At 40.3% G+C, this 12912-nt stretch overlaps 2 protein-coding genes across 2 annotated transcripts; both read left to right on the top strand.

The window, feature by feature from the left end:
• Nucleotides 1–5376: 5376 nt before the first annotated feature.
• Nucleotides 5377–6636, top strand: LOC106915388 (regulating synaptic membrane exocytosis protein 3-like). The gene is made up of 2 exons (XM_088010134.1): nt 5377–5710; nt 6515–6636. Exons 1-2 carry the CDS (start codon nt 5377–5379, stop codon nt 6634–6636), a joined length of 456 nt encoding a protein of 151 aa, XP_087866260.1.
• Nucleotides 6637–6653: 17 nt separating this feature from the next.
• LOC148156403 (regulating synaptic membrane exocytosis protein 3-like) lies at nt 6654–10125 on the top strand. The gene is made up of 2 exons (XM_088010135.1): nt 6654–6827; nt 6967–10125. Exons 1-2 carry the CDS (start codon nt 6654–6656, stop codon nt 7177–7179), a joined length of 387 nt encoding a protein of 128 aa, XP_087866261.1. The 3' UTR covers nt 7180–10125.
• The last annotated feature ends 2787 nt before the right edge of the window (nt 10126–12912 follow it).

Here is a 12912-nt window from a genome sequence, read left to right as displayed (position 1 = left end):
CCATCTTTATTCCTTATCTATGATTAGATATTTGTTTCTTCATGCAGTGTCTGCCTTATCTTGTTACTTTCATGGTCACCATAAAAATTTTTTTTTTTAAATCCGTTTTTCCACTTGAAAAGAAAGTTCTGCACATCTGTTCACTAGTTACAAATATGCAGTGTTTTTTTTTCTTTTTTTCTCTTTCGGTATTATGAAGACTGGATACGTTAAGGGTTCTGCTGAACACACAGACCTAGAAAGTCCATTCTCCAGATAATCTTAGACACTCGAAAGACATTGAACCTCCGTCCCTCCAGGATGCGTCTGTGCGGGTTTGATATTATTACGAGTGAGTCAGTTCACATGCAGGGCAGGAGAAAATACGTTGAATTATTTACGGCGAGTGATGAGCAGATGACAAACAGATCGGAGCCCAGTAGTAAAGACGGACGGAAGCAGGAAAAGCTAAAAAGAAAAAAAACAGGAAACAAAGGAGAAGCAGGTACAAAAAACAAAAAAAAAGAGAAACATTTAATGGAAGGAGGCAGAAGGAAGAGTTTGTTCCCAAAACAGACAGAGAAAAAGCAGAAGGCAGGCTGAAGATTAAAGAGTTGTGGAGAGGACAATACAACCTAAGAGAAAGAGACAGAGTAAGAGGAAAGGCTTATGAGGGAACATGCCGGCCGGGGCTCTTGGTGCATTGCAGAAGGCATTGCCATGGAAACGGATGGAGGGAAAGCGCATGGCAAGGAGGAGGGGATTAAATAGGAAGGAAGAGATCACTGTTGAAGCTGGGAGGGAGGGGGCTCTGCTGAGAAGGGAGGGGCATGCAGATAAATAACTGGATATGAAGTTTAGATGAATAGCCTCTTAATACTTTACCACTAAGAATCTTTCAGAGTGGTGTATAAATTCATATTCAGCAATCCTTTGTCCGATCAGAAACACACTTGGTTGCAATCACGAAACAGACTTTTAGGATGATGATGATGATAATGATCAATCACTGAAATAGTTTATTTACAATTTAATTCTTCCTTTTTGCTGTCAGTGATGCAACCAATGTTTCGCCAAGATGACAGTCAAGGTTTTACGACACATTTCTGCTTACATTACATGCTCTGAAAGACGACTAGAGTTATTGAGTAAAAATCGAAAGAGAAAGAGCGAAAAAGGAGCAAATTTTCAAATCAACGTACAGCGGTTGGGCAAAGTTAACCCCGAATGCACTTCAGAGTGAAACTGCTTTCCCCTCAGCAACTGGCTGCTGCCAACAAAGAGTAACGTTGATTCTCCCAATAAATTTTATTTTACTACTAGTCAAGTGTTCAGAGACTCTAATTCCAATTAAAAAAAAAAAAAAAAAAACACTGCTTGAGGTCATAATAAATATTTTGGAATCCAAAAACATGTTGATTTTTTTTATTTTCCTTTTCTGGAGAGAAAAAAAATTCTGGAAAAGGTTTCTAATAGATTCAGTGCCTTGGAAAAGCATTAATACCCGTTGAAATTTTTCCACACTTAGTCACATCACAACCACAAAATGTCAGTGAAGTTTAGGAGGGTTAAGGTTTTAGGTTATAGACCAACAGAATGGTTCCCTCCAGAGTTCCATTAAATTCAAAAATACTTCATGTAACCTAAGGAAAAAATAAATGTTGCTGAATTCAGTTTTCCTCAGTGGGTTGTTGTAGATGGTGATGGCTATGGGCAGTATGTAGCAGTCAGTATTACAACAAATCTGAAGAAGCCTCTGATGGAAGACACTGTTGTCCTAAGAGGACGCTCAGAGTTGTCCATAATGTTCTTCGTTTTATGAAAAATCCTTCTTTGCACAATCATCTTCAGAGGAACAGAACCAACTTTCTTCATCAGCTTGTTAGGCTTCTTGATGCTGCTGCCCCAACATATGATGACAGCTGAAATTAACTGCATAGAGATTTATAGAACATATTGATCATCTTGCTGCAAACATTGAAAAACTTAAATACTTCAAAACGTACTTAAGTCCAAAGTTGTGTGTTTAGTCTAAACTGTTGTTCTGGCGATCACCGAGATATTTATACTCCACTTCCACCTCCCATGATGGAAACAGTGTTTGACCTATCTGCTTTAAGGTCACATTCAAGAAAAGATGATTGGGAGAGTGCGGTCTCTCAATCATCTGTGGTGCTCCGGTGCTGCTGACATGCAATCTTTAAGTTTCACAAACTGTGGTCTGTTTGTCAGGTGATCACTAATCAGTCAGCCAGGTGATTGCAGAGACATCCACCTGCGTCTTCTGAGGTTTCTCACTAAGTAAATCAGACTGAAGACGCTTCAACCTTCTCCGGGGTCAGACTGAGGTTAAAGAGGTGCTGCAGAATCCCTTTGAGTTGCATCATTTGGCTCCATCTGGTTTCCCTTTGTTTTCCCAGTTCCTCTTGTTGGAAGCATCCTCACAGTACAACACGGCGGCAGTAGCATCATGCGGTGGGATTCTTTATTCTTGGTTGGTTTGCAATTGTGCAACATTTCTTCGGTTTTCGGATCATAGAGTGCTCTGTGTAATGTTAAAATGTTAAGATTGAGTTACCAACAATAGCATTTAAGTGTCTTTTGAAAAGATTTGCACAATTTTCTTTTAATTTTTATTTAGGAGTAACGAAGTGATGGGGGGAGGGGCTGACAAATGCATGCCACACTTTTCAGGGTTTTGCTTGTAAACTAAACAGCTCTCCTTCCACTTTGTGTTGGTCTGTAGCATAAAATACTAATAAAATGTATTAACGTTTGTTGTCATAGCTTGATCAAAATTTAATTAAGATCAAGGGCTATTAATACACTTACAACAATTTGCATGTTGTGGAATAACAAATTGATATTTTATGATGCTCCAACATCTTTTAAATCTGGGCTTTCATTATCAACTCATATAAGATGCTACGACTTGTTGCCTTCTAACCACGTCTTGAATAACAACTCTTAGCGCTTAATTAAACCTGTGTGAATTGATTGTGAGCCTCGTTGCTGTGAGGAGTCTAGTTAAAGTGCCAGTGAGCTAAATAAGTGTTGCCTCAATAACATAATAAAAAAGAAAAAGAAAAAAAAAAAAAGTGACATGAGATGAGCCGGTTGTCTCGGGTGGCATTGTCTGGGTCCAGATCTGAGGGCGAGGTTGTCATGGCAGCAGAAGTGCGCATGGAGTTTGTCTAGGTGTCATGCTATTAAGACACACACACACACACACGCGCACACGTACAAACACGTGGCTGTTGGAAATATTCTTGACTGCAGGATTATAAATAGAAAGCATCAGAAGATAGTCGCCCCCCGTGGGACTCCATCCTTCTCATCTTCGTTCTCCCTCCTCTACTCATCGGTGCCACTCCTCGTCTTTGAATCAAGCCCCTTCTACCCTCATCATGCCTCCCCGATCCCCGAAGTCTCATCGAGGGGCTCTGTTTGCCTCTGTTTATCTCCATAGCGATAGTGACGATGCAGGGTGTCGGTGGTTGTCATGGCGATGAGACGGGCATGGCAGGGGTGCTTAATGAGACTGGAGTTGCTCGGGCTAATGAGGTGGGATGGCTGTGGCTGGGTGTGTTCTTCGACTGCGACGACGGGCAGACGGCTTGTTAAGGGACCTTCCTTATAAGTAACTTCTCCTATAGAGCTCCACGTTCTGCCTGTAGCACAGTTGCAGGCCTAACGAGCTGCACGGAGCCAGTGTTTATCCGGTTGATCACATTTTGTTCGTGCTGTCATAACAAGTGGGTTGACGCGGTATTAGCAAGTTGGAAAAGGACGGAAAACCTTTGAGCTAAAACGTAAACTAAGAGAGAAGATCCCGCCGCGTTTCTGACTTGTTGCTCTGCAGCCGAGAGCGCTCAACACGTGAGCACCGACTGTAAATATTGCATGGTATACTGGCGTGCAGGTCACCAGGTATTATTGCTGTGCTCCTCTGTGGGTGTGCTTCGTCTTCCTGTGCAGTCTTTTGCAAAAAGTAAATATTTCTGCTGCCTGATTCCTTATCCTTCTTGGGATTTCTCTAATCTAAACCTTGCCTAAATGGAATTGTAAAGGTGTTTTAAGAAGTCCAGGTACTGGACCGATGCTCCAGCTTTACTGTTCTTTGTAGGACAAAAGATCAGTGTCTTCAAAGTTGGTTGAAGTATACATGACACGGTCACCTTCTTGTTGCATAGATTAAGTCTTCCATAAAAGTTTTCTGATGTAAGAATATTCACGCCTAGTACTCCTTGGCATGATTGCGCAAAATGTACGGGTGTAGCGAAGTGGAATGGGTACCAGGGTAAGGGAATTCACAGTACTTGAGTTAACCCAATATGCACATTTTTCATCATCAGGTACACAAACAGCCCAGGGGAGATTTAAACCGGAACCTTGCTCACAACTGAAGACTAATTTACGTGGTATTAGCTCTTAGAGATCATTTACTTTCATAGAATGAAACAAAGACATAACCATGAGCTTTAAAAATCTGCTGTAACATGGATTGTGTCTGCAAGGCCTTTGAGAGGTCGAGAACGTCGCGCTCGTTCCACGCGAGGAAGTTTGAGAGTTTCCCATCTTGTTTGTAGCACGCCATGCACAGGACCGCTGCGGTGAGATTGTGATAGAGAGACCAACATCGAGGCTGTCCACCTTGGACAGCTTCTCTCGCTGGGGAGAGGTGCAGACACCTCTAAATTACACAGAGAAGCCGGTTGGTAGGGAACCAAAGGAAGTTGGAAGTTTTTCATGATGCAGTTGAAATACAAATGTGCCATTTGTGTTGTCATCCTTCTCCTTACTCATTCAAAAGGGGCCAGACTTGTTGAGTGCATAAATAAGACTTGTTCTATCTCTTGAGGTTTCCACTTGAAACTGTGGATACTTGCAGCTCCTCTAAAGTTACGGTGGCTCCACTGATTCATGGCCTCTCAGCCCAGCTTGTGGGTTTAGGCAGAAAGCCGTGTTTATGCCACCCACCCCAAATGCTACGTATTGTGCTTGGTTGCTGGTGGGACTATCTGTGGAAAAACTCTTTACCGCTTGAAAACTTATTGCCTCCAGTTACCAGAGCAGCTGCCAAATGACCTGTGTGTGTGTGTTTAAAAAAAATGGAGTGTAGTAATACCTGAAAAGTGGAGAGAACTCTTTTCAACAGAGCAGGGGCATCCCAAAGGATATTAAGCAAGATTGGCTCCTCGCCTGAGTGAGCTTGCTTCAAAATAAATAGCGCAGAAACGGCCAATCTCAAGGTGAATTTAAATTCCTCCTCAGTGGAAAGGAATTGGTTTTGAAAAGGGAGAAAATAGCGTTCTATGATCACGTATTCTCAGTTGGTTTGGGATACGTGTGTGTAAGGGCTTTTTTTTTGTTTGTTTGTTTTCTTTAGATGGCGGAATGAAGAAGCTCCGCAGTACAATCCGAAGGAGCACAGAGACTGGCATCGCCGTGGAGATGAGGAACCGGGTGACACGGCAGGGGAGCAAAGACTCCACCGACGGCAGCACCAACTCCAACAGCTCCGAAGGAACGTACGTGTCCGAGCGGCGATCTCAACATCCGTCCACCAGTGATTGTCTGACAGTCTGTTGTAATCTCTGTTGTTCTTTTTTTTTTAGGTTTGTCTTCCCTACCACTCGCCTGGGGCCTGAGAGTCAGTTCAGCGACTTTCTGGATGGTCTTGGCCCCGCCCAGATCGTAGGCCGGCAAACACTAGCCACACCCCCCATGGGTAAGGCTCTAGTGAAACCCATATTTTGCAGGAGATGTCCACTGTGGTGGGTTGCACAAATAATTTGCATGCAGTATCTTTAAAATACTTGCAAAGAGAGAGCATGGGATTAGATAAGATTATAAATTATTAAATTATTATTAAATATAGAAATGGAGGCGTAGTCTTGTTTATGAATGATGTGATGGAGCTGTTTCATTTGACTTTGTTATTGGACTTAAGTGGTCCAGATCTCTCTCTCTTCTCTTTTTATTTTTATTTTATTTTTTTAGAATTTTTAGATGGTGGAAGGAAGAGGCAGAGTAACCTGGTTCTGTTTTGGGTACATTTTAGTTAGATAAATGATTTATTATGAACAAAGTTGACTTTAAACTCAGTTAAAAAATATATTTTCTTATGTTACAGTTCTTTGGAAGAAATAGGTCTTAGTTAAATCTGCAAGTCAGATATTGAATAAAATGTGAAATATGACTTAAAACATGCATTTTTTCTGTTCTTGTTTTTTTTATAAGACGCAATAGATTACATGTAAACAAATGCATGTTAATTTTTGTCAGTTTTCCGTTTGCAAATATGTATGTGCTTCTTTATACTCACAAATGCTTTTGATGTAAACAAAAAAACACACACACACACACACACACACAACAGGCTGCTCCCTCTAACTTGCTGGTTAACACAATCCTCCAGGTCTTTGGCGCCCTCTACTGTTACTCCTTGTCTTCTGCAGTTTTAAGATGAATTTTGAATTCCAAGTCTAAAGTGCATCCATTTATTTGCTGCTGATTCGTTCCCTCTCTTTAGGGGATGTCCATGTAGGCATGGTAGACAGAGGAGGGCAGCTGGAGGTGGAAGTGAACCAGGCCAGAGGGTTGACCCCAAAACAAGGCTCCAAGAACATACCAGGTACTGACGCCACCGGCTAAATGTGCAACAGCTGTCCATGCAGAAGGCTCACTACAAATCATCTCGCTTAGCAACCTACGTGAAGGTGTATCTCCTGGAGAACGGCATGTGCTTGGCCAAGAAGAAAACCAAAGTAGTAAAGAAGACTCTGGATCCCACCTACCAGCAGGCTTTGTTGTTTGATGAAAGTCCTCAGGGCAAAGTCCTACAGGTAACTGGACTCTGGGTTTCTGATTTATTTTAATGAAAGATATGCAGACATGAAGTTTACTTACATCTATTTCCCATAGCTCTCGTGCGCATGATGATGCCACTGACAGCGCTTTGTTTTACTGTTATTTCTCCTCCAGGTAATAGTGTGGGGGGATTACGGACGTATGGACCACAAGTGCTTCATGGGAATGGCTCAGATCCTCCTGGAGGACCTGGACCTGTCTGCCACCGTCGGCGGCTGGTACAAGCTGTTCCCTACCTCCTCTCTGGCAGACCCCAGCATCGGACCCCTCACCAGACGCCTCTCTCAGTCTTCCCTGGAGAGCGCCACCAGCCCCACATGCACCTAGACACCCTGCAGACGTCCCGCAGAGCGCAGACACCGGCACGCGTACTGTACATACACGACGACTGTACCCGAAGCGCGACGCAGTTAGGCACACACCATTCAGCGGCACATCCCAGGTTCCACACGCATCGACGGCCACACATTCCTCCATCGTCCATCACGATTCACCCGCCAAACCTGAACCCAACGTAGACACGAGCGACGTGAACATGTAGCGATCCTCATTTCACGCCAGGCGCCACGCCCCTGCATTCCGAAGTCGTCAAACCTCCGCGGTGCGTCTCATCCCGGGGCCATCCCGATCGATGCCAGTTTCTAATCTCTCTATGCCAAACTAAGAAAAAAAAAACTTTATTTTTTAAAACCAAAGCAATTGTTATTGTTGTTCTTATTATTCCTATAAGTAGTAGGTGAAACTAGTATACAATATAAAAGTATGAATATGTAGCAGAGTCAATGACTTAGATGTAATGCAAAAAAAAAAAAAAAAAAAAGAAAATAGAAAAAAAAAAGAAGATATATTCTACATACACACACAGAGAAGCTAAGAGCGGGATGTCGAACACACAAACCTGGCTCGGACGTTCACATAATGGCTGTTATGTGAGGTAGCAACACTGCTATATTCTATGATTTTCACAGGGCAGAGTTTATACATGAGTATCTAAATATATACGAAATAGATAGCTAAATACTTATTTGTCTTTCTATATGTATCGGCTGCATTCTGCATGTTTGCTTGCGAGACATTTTAGAGCGCTTCAAAGTCTTTTTATTTAGCTTGCCTTGACCAACGTAAACAGTGCCGCTGCTTTTATTTTGCCGATATGTCCCGACAAAAAAGGAGCACCGAGTTAGAGCAAAGGACGTGACTGTCATCGCTGTCTGCAGAAGAAGAAAATGAGTTAGCCACACACTCGCTGCTGACTTTACAGTTCCTTCCTTCACCTTTGGTGTGCTTGAACCACTTCTGCATCGGGGTTGGGGATGAGGCGGGGTGGAGGGGGGTTTTCTCACGTGTTTGGACTGCCATTTCATTTCCTTTGTTTTGATGTCCTGAATTCTTCTTCCTGCTCAATGAGATGGGAAGCATCAGCAGCAGCCCTTTTCTTGCCATGCCACTCGTTTGTCCCTCTGAACCTGCTGTAAATATGTAAACCTGTATATAATTTCAGAGGACTTTTTTTTTCTTTTTTTCTGTTTTTGGACATTACAATAGCATTATAGGTGCAGCCACAAATATTAAAATAACATTGATAAGTAAATGTATTTCTTCAGTTCAGTTCAAAAAGTGAAAGTCATATATTGTGTAAACATTTTTTTATCACACTTTTTCCTTCCACTAAACCTTTCATTAATATGCAGCGAGTGACTGGTGAACAACTGTCATGTCAGCAGTGTTAACCAAGAAAGATTAGTCTGTAACATTATATCTCAGATATTAAATGAGGGACATTAATAATACTAAACATCTTTTGTTATCCATTTTTAAGTAAAATAAATGAGTTATAATATTCTCATGTTCAAATTTAGGATTTTCATTAGTTGTAAAGTATTACGTGATGTAATGAATCGAAAGTATCCAATATATGATTTTCACTTTTGAAGTGAATTAATAAAAATAATAAACTTGTTGATGATATTCTAATTTACTGGCACAAACATTTACTTTCCTAGTACTTACAGTAACCAGCCACGTTCTGGTAGTTGAACTTGTTTCCGGTGCAATATGTTACTAACACAACCTTCAGCATTCCTGTTTTTATATTTTCTGTTTGGCAGTATGTTTATATTTTTTGGATAGCATTTTATTGTCAATTTTTTTGTATTATTTTTCAATTTTAAGTCCAGGCGGTGGTGAACCGCCTCTATTTTTCTGTATTATATGGTGACGATTATTATCGGTAATCAATGTTGTCACATAAGTACTGGCGTTTAAATACTCTGAAGTTCATTGCACATTTCCAAATCTTTGAATTTCAGCAGAGACGTGAAACCAGAGTGTATTTTTTTTATTGAAATTATGGAGACGCACTGGAGCGGCTGAGACTGGTTCTGGTTTTAGACTTGCATCTAAGCACTTATCTATAATATTTAAGTCCAAAATCTTTTTTTTGTTGTTGTTGTTGTTCACCTTGGACTCAATAAAAAAAAAAATACATTACATAAAAAAAAGTTAGGAGATTTGTCACAAAAGGCATAAACCCTGAAATTACTTAAATTTTATTTTATTTTTTTTGCAAAAAGATATTACTTTTCACAGTTTATACAACACCATACTAGGCATGGGCCGGCGTAAAAACATAAAGGAAAATCGCATCATTAAATGTTTCAGATTTTCTCACTGCATAATCAAAATATTGACAACAAAAAAGTAGAACGTGATCTTGAATTTTTGGACGTAACACAACAAATAAATGTTATTTTTACTGGTGCCATAATATTACATTGACTACAGTTACTGTTAGTACATCTATAATAGTGTTATCAGCAACACTTCATGTTATTTAGATTCTAGTGAATAGATTAACACCAAAAAACTCTGATTAAACACCCCATAAGTTTAGTTCTTTCTCTCTCTACTCTTTATAGACAAAAACAAGATATTAGTGGAACAGCCTCCGCTAATTAACGGACATGCTGGCCGTAGCTTTTCAAATGTCATTTTCTACAGCATTACCCAAATAAATAAATAAATTTTGATTATCAAATTTGTCCTTCTTGTAAAATGTGTAGCAGTCTGTTTCCAGCCATCTGACCAGCAGTGTGCAGCAATAGGTGGGAGAGCGGCAGAACTGCATTACCCTTTGCTCCACATAGTAACAGAAAACTCTTTTTTTTTTTTTATGTAAGCATTAAAAGCACAGTGGCTTGATTTCAGCCATCTGACCTGCAGCATGCTGCAGCACTAGGCGGGGGAGGGGCAGACCTTTGCTACACTGTATTCCATTCATCGAGAAAAAAACTCTGGCACTCTCTCTGCCGTCTCTTTAGGACAACTCTAAACTGTGTAGGCGATTTGAGGAATTTTATTTTATTTTTTCTGCGATTTTTATTCACTTCCTGTTTAAAAACTCGTCATACCTTGGTACCAGAAATCGGCCCATGCCTACCACCTCACGCTACATTGAACTTTCTGAATCGAACAGATTTGGGGGAGAAAAGGGCAAAATGGGACCTGTCAGCTATTCTAGTTGAACGTGCAATGTTTGAGTTTTCACCATCAGCAAAGGAGCTGAGGGCCAAAGCAAACCGCCGGGGCTTCTGAGGTTCCTTCAGGATGGCAAACTTTTTAAAGAGTCACTTTAATGGCTTGTTATAATTAAGAGTCAACCTTGTATATAGATGGATTGTCCCTGAGCGTTAACACTGTTGACCTCTAAGGCTTGCATGTTGATAAATTTCATTTTGGTTTCGTTGTTGTCAAAGAGCTTCTTCTTCTTCTTTTTCTCGTCGTCTTTCATCTTAAAAGGGGAAAATCTGATGAGCTGAGTCTTCTCAGTACCTATTTTAGCCTCTTTTGAACTTCAGATACATTTATCTCTGATATTTTCAGATCATATGGATGTTTAAACCCTGCTAGTAATGTACTTACACCCCTATTTTAGAAGTAGCTTCAAATCAGGGCTCTATTTTTAAGCTATTTCTTGCAACTGGTTATGGTACCGTTTCTAAGGTAATCTTCTGGATCTTATGTTCTTTGTATGATTTTCCTGGATAGCTGCCATGATGTATGAAAAATATATGAGTACTTTCCATCTCCACACCTGCTTTGAGTGTGAAAAAGAAAACCATACCTAAAATTTATCTCTCTCTCTCTTATTTATACTTACGAAGGTCACATTTTTTCAGTAACTCCGTGATCTCAGTGTCGAATTATGCTACTTTTGCTCTGCCATGCTAACTAAGTGAAAGTAACTATGGGTTTTGCAAATGTCTGTCAAAACAGAAAACAATGGATTTCTGCGGCCAAAAGAAATGGTTAGAATGTGTCCTTTCTTTAAAGTGCAGCATCTTTGTGTAAGCTTTATTGAACAAGTGCTTTCGATGTACTGCGGGTTGCATCATGGGTGGCAGGCCAGTCAGTGATGTTATCTGGATGATGACCGTTGAATTGTTAGAAATCTGAGGAGGAAGGTTCTCCAAACTTTTCACAGCTTTCATGATCCATTTACAAAGGATTTAAAACTGATTTCTAATTTAAATGAGAAAAGATGACGCGAGTAAATATAAAATGCAGGTTCCAAGCGTTGAATTCATTGGAAAAAAGCTATTCAAAGTAATTTGACCCTTTTGTGCACAGAAGTGAGTCTAAATCTACTGGAAAAAACACATTTTTATTTCATTTTTTATTTATGTGACAAAAAAAGCTAAATTGGGGGCAATTACTTTTTTTACAGCACTGTGCTGTCTTTAAAAAGTGTCAGAAAGCCGAAGCCTGGAGGAGTTTTGTGGAGCTGAAATCTAGAAGGACTTTCTGTTTGTTGTCAAGGTAGAGTCATAGATCAGGACTGAGTGGGAAACGTGTCGCTCTTGGTCCGTCTTGGTCCTCTAGCTTGAATCTCACATTGATTATAAATCCGTGGATGTTCAGGATGTCAAATCCACTTGCTTCACATGCATAATTGTGTTATGTTCATCTTCGCCCGTGTTGAGTACTGCGTTTAAAACGTATTTTATTTTTGTAAGGACAGAGATTTTATTGAGAGCAGGAGTCGGAAAGGCGAGGTTGGGCAAAACCTGCCTTTAGGTTTTTGCAAAAAAGAAAAAAAAACAGCAAAACGAGGGCTTGATCAGTTTACAATGGCCTTATTTTGTGTGGGAGACGTTGCTTTGCTATTGTAGCACACACAACTGAAAGATTTTTGTAAAAAAAATTTAAAAAATTAAAAAATGTATTTTGCTTGAAATAATGTACCGAAGTTCTATATGTGTATAGTTTTATGAATGTATTTCTAATTTGTGCACTTTTTTTGTCATCCTGTTTGCTATACTGTCTATCTGAAGAACTTTACAGCCCCCTCTCTTCTACTGTACTGTATTATCTACGTCTTATTATTTGTATCACGAGAAAGGAGCATGAATTCTGTCTGGCAAAAGGCATTCTGATTCATATGTCGCCACGATGACTGTTGAGCTGAAATGATTTCTTCCCTCTGCATCCTGTCTCTGCAATCTCCCCACTTTATCAAACTCATACTTTTGAATAAGGTAATGTTTGCTGCACGGTGTTTATGACAGTTTTTTTTTTTTTTTTGTCTAATTCTGCAAGGCACAGTGAAGGGGTTTCCATTAGACAACTCACACATATGCAAGAGAGTTCTCTAGATGCTGTACCTTTACGTAGCATGGCCTCGGCCTTATGTTTTCCTCGATACGTCTTCAGGCAATAACCATTCAGCGGTAGCCCGTTTCTCAGTTATCAGAGCTGGGCCTGTGGTTACTGTGCCACGACAAATAAAATACATTTTGAGCACTAAAAGTAAGTATACTCAACCTAGCATGCTCTGCATTGTGAATACACGTTAGGATGGTTTTCATGAAAAACTAGGTTCGTTTTGTCTTTGAGCAAGTACGCATTCCGTATGCCGCTGCTGACACCTAATGGCACCACTGGTGAAGATGTGGAAAAAATATTTAAATTAATTAATTGAAATCCTGTTTTATTGCAGACCCAAAATGTCACAATAGACCCTGTTAAGCTGGTCAGAGCCTCTAGGAACCTTCAGTTAGT

Source organism: Poecilia mexicana, unplaced genomic scaffold, assembly GCF_051168715.1.
Source record: "Poecilia mexicana isolate PSO_F unplaced genomic scaffold, ASM5116871v1 scaffold_11, whole genome shotgun sequence".
NCBI lineage: Eukaryota > Metazoa > Chordata > Actinopteri > Cyprinodontiformes > Poeciliidae > Poecilia > Poecilia mexicana.
This window is presented reverse-complemented; position numbering and strand designations above follow the sequence as displayed.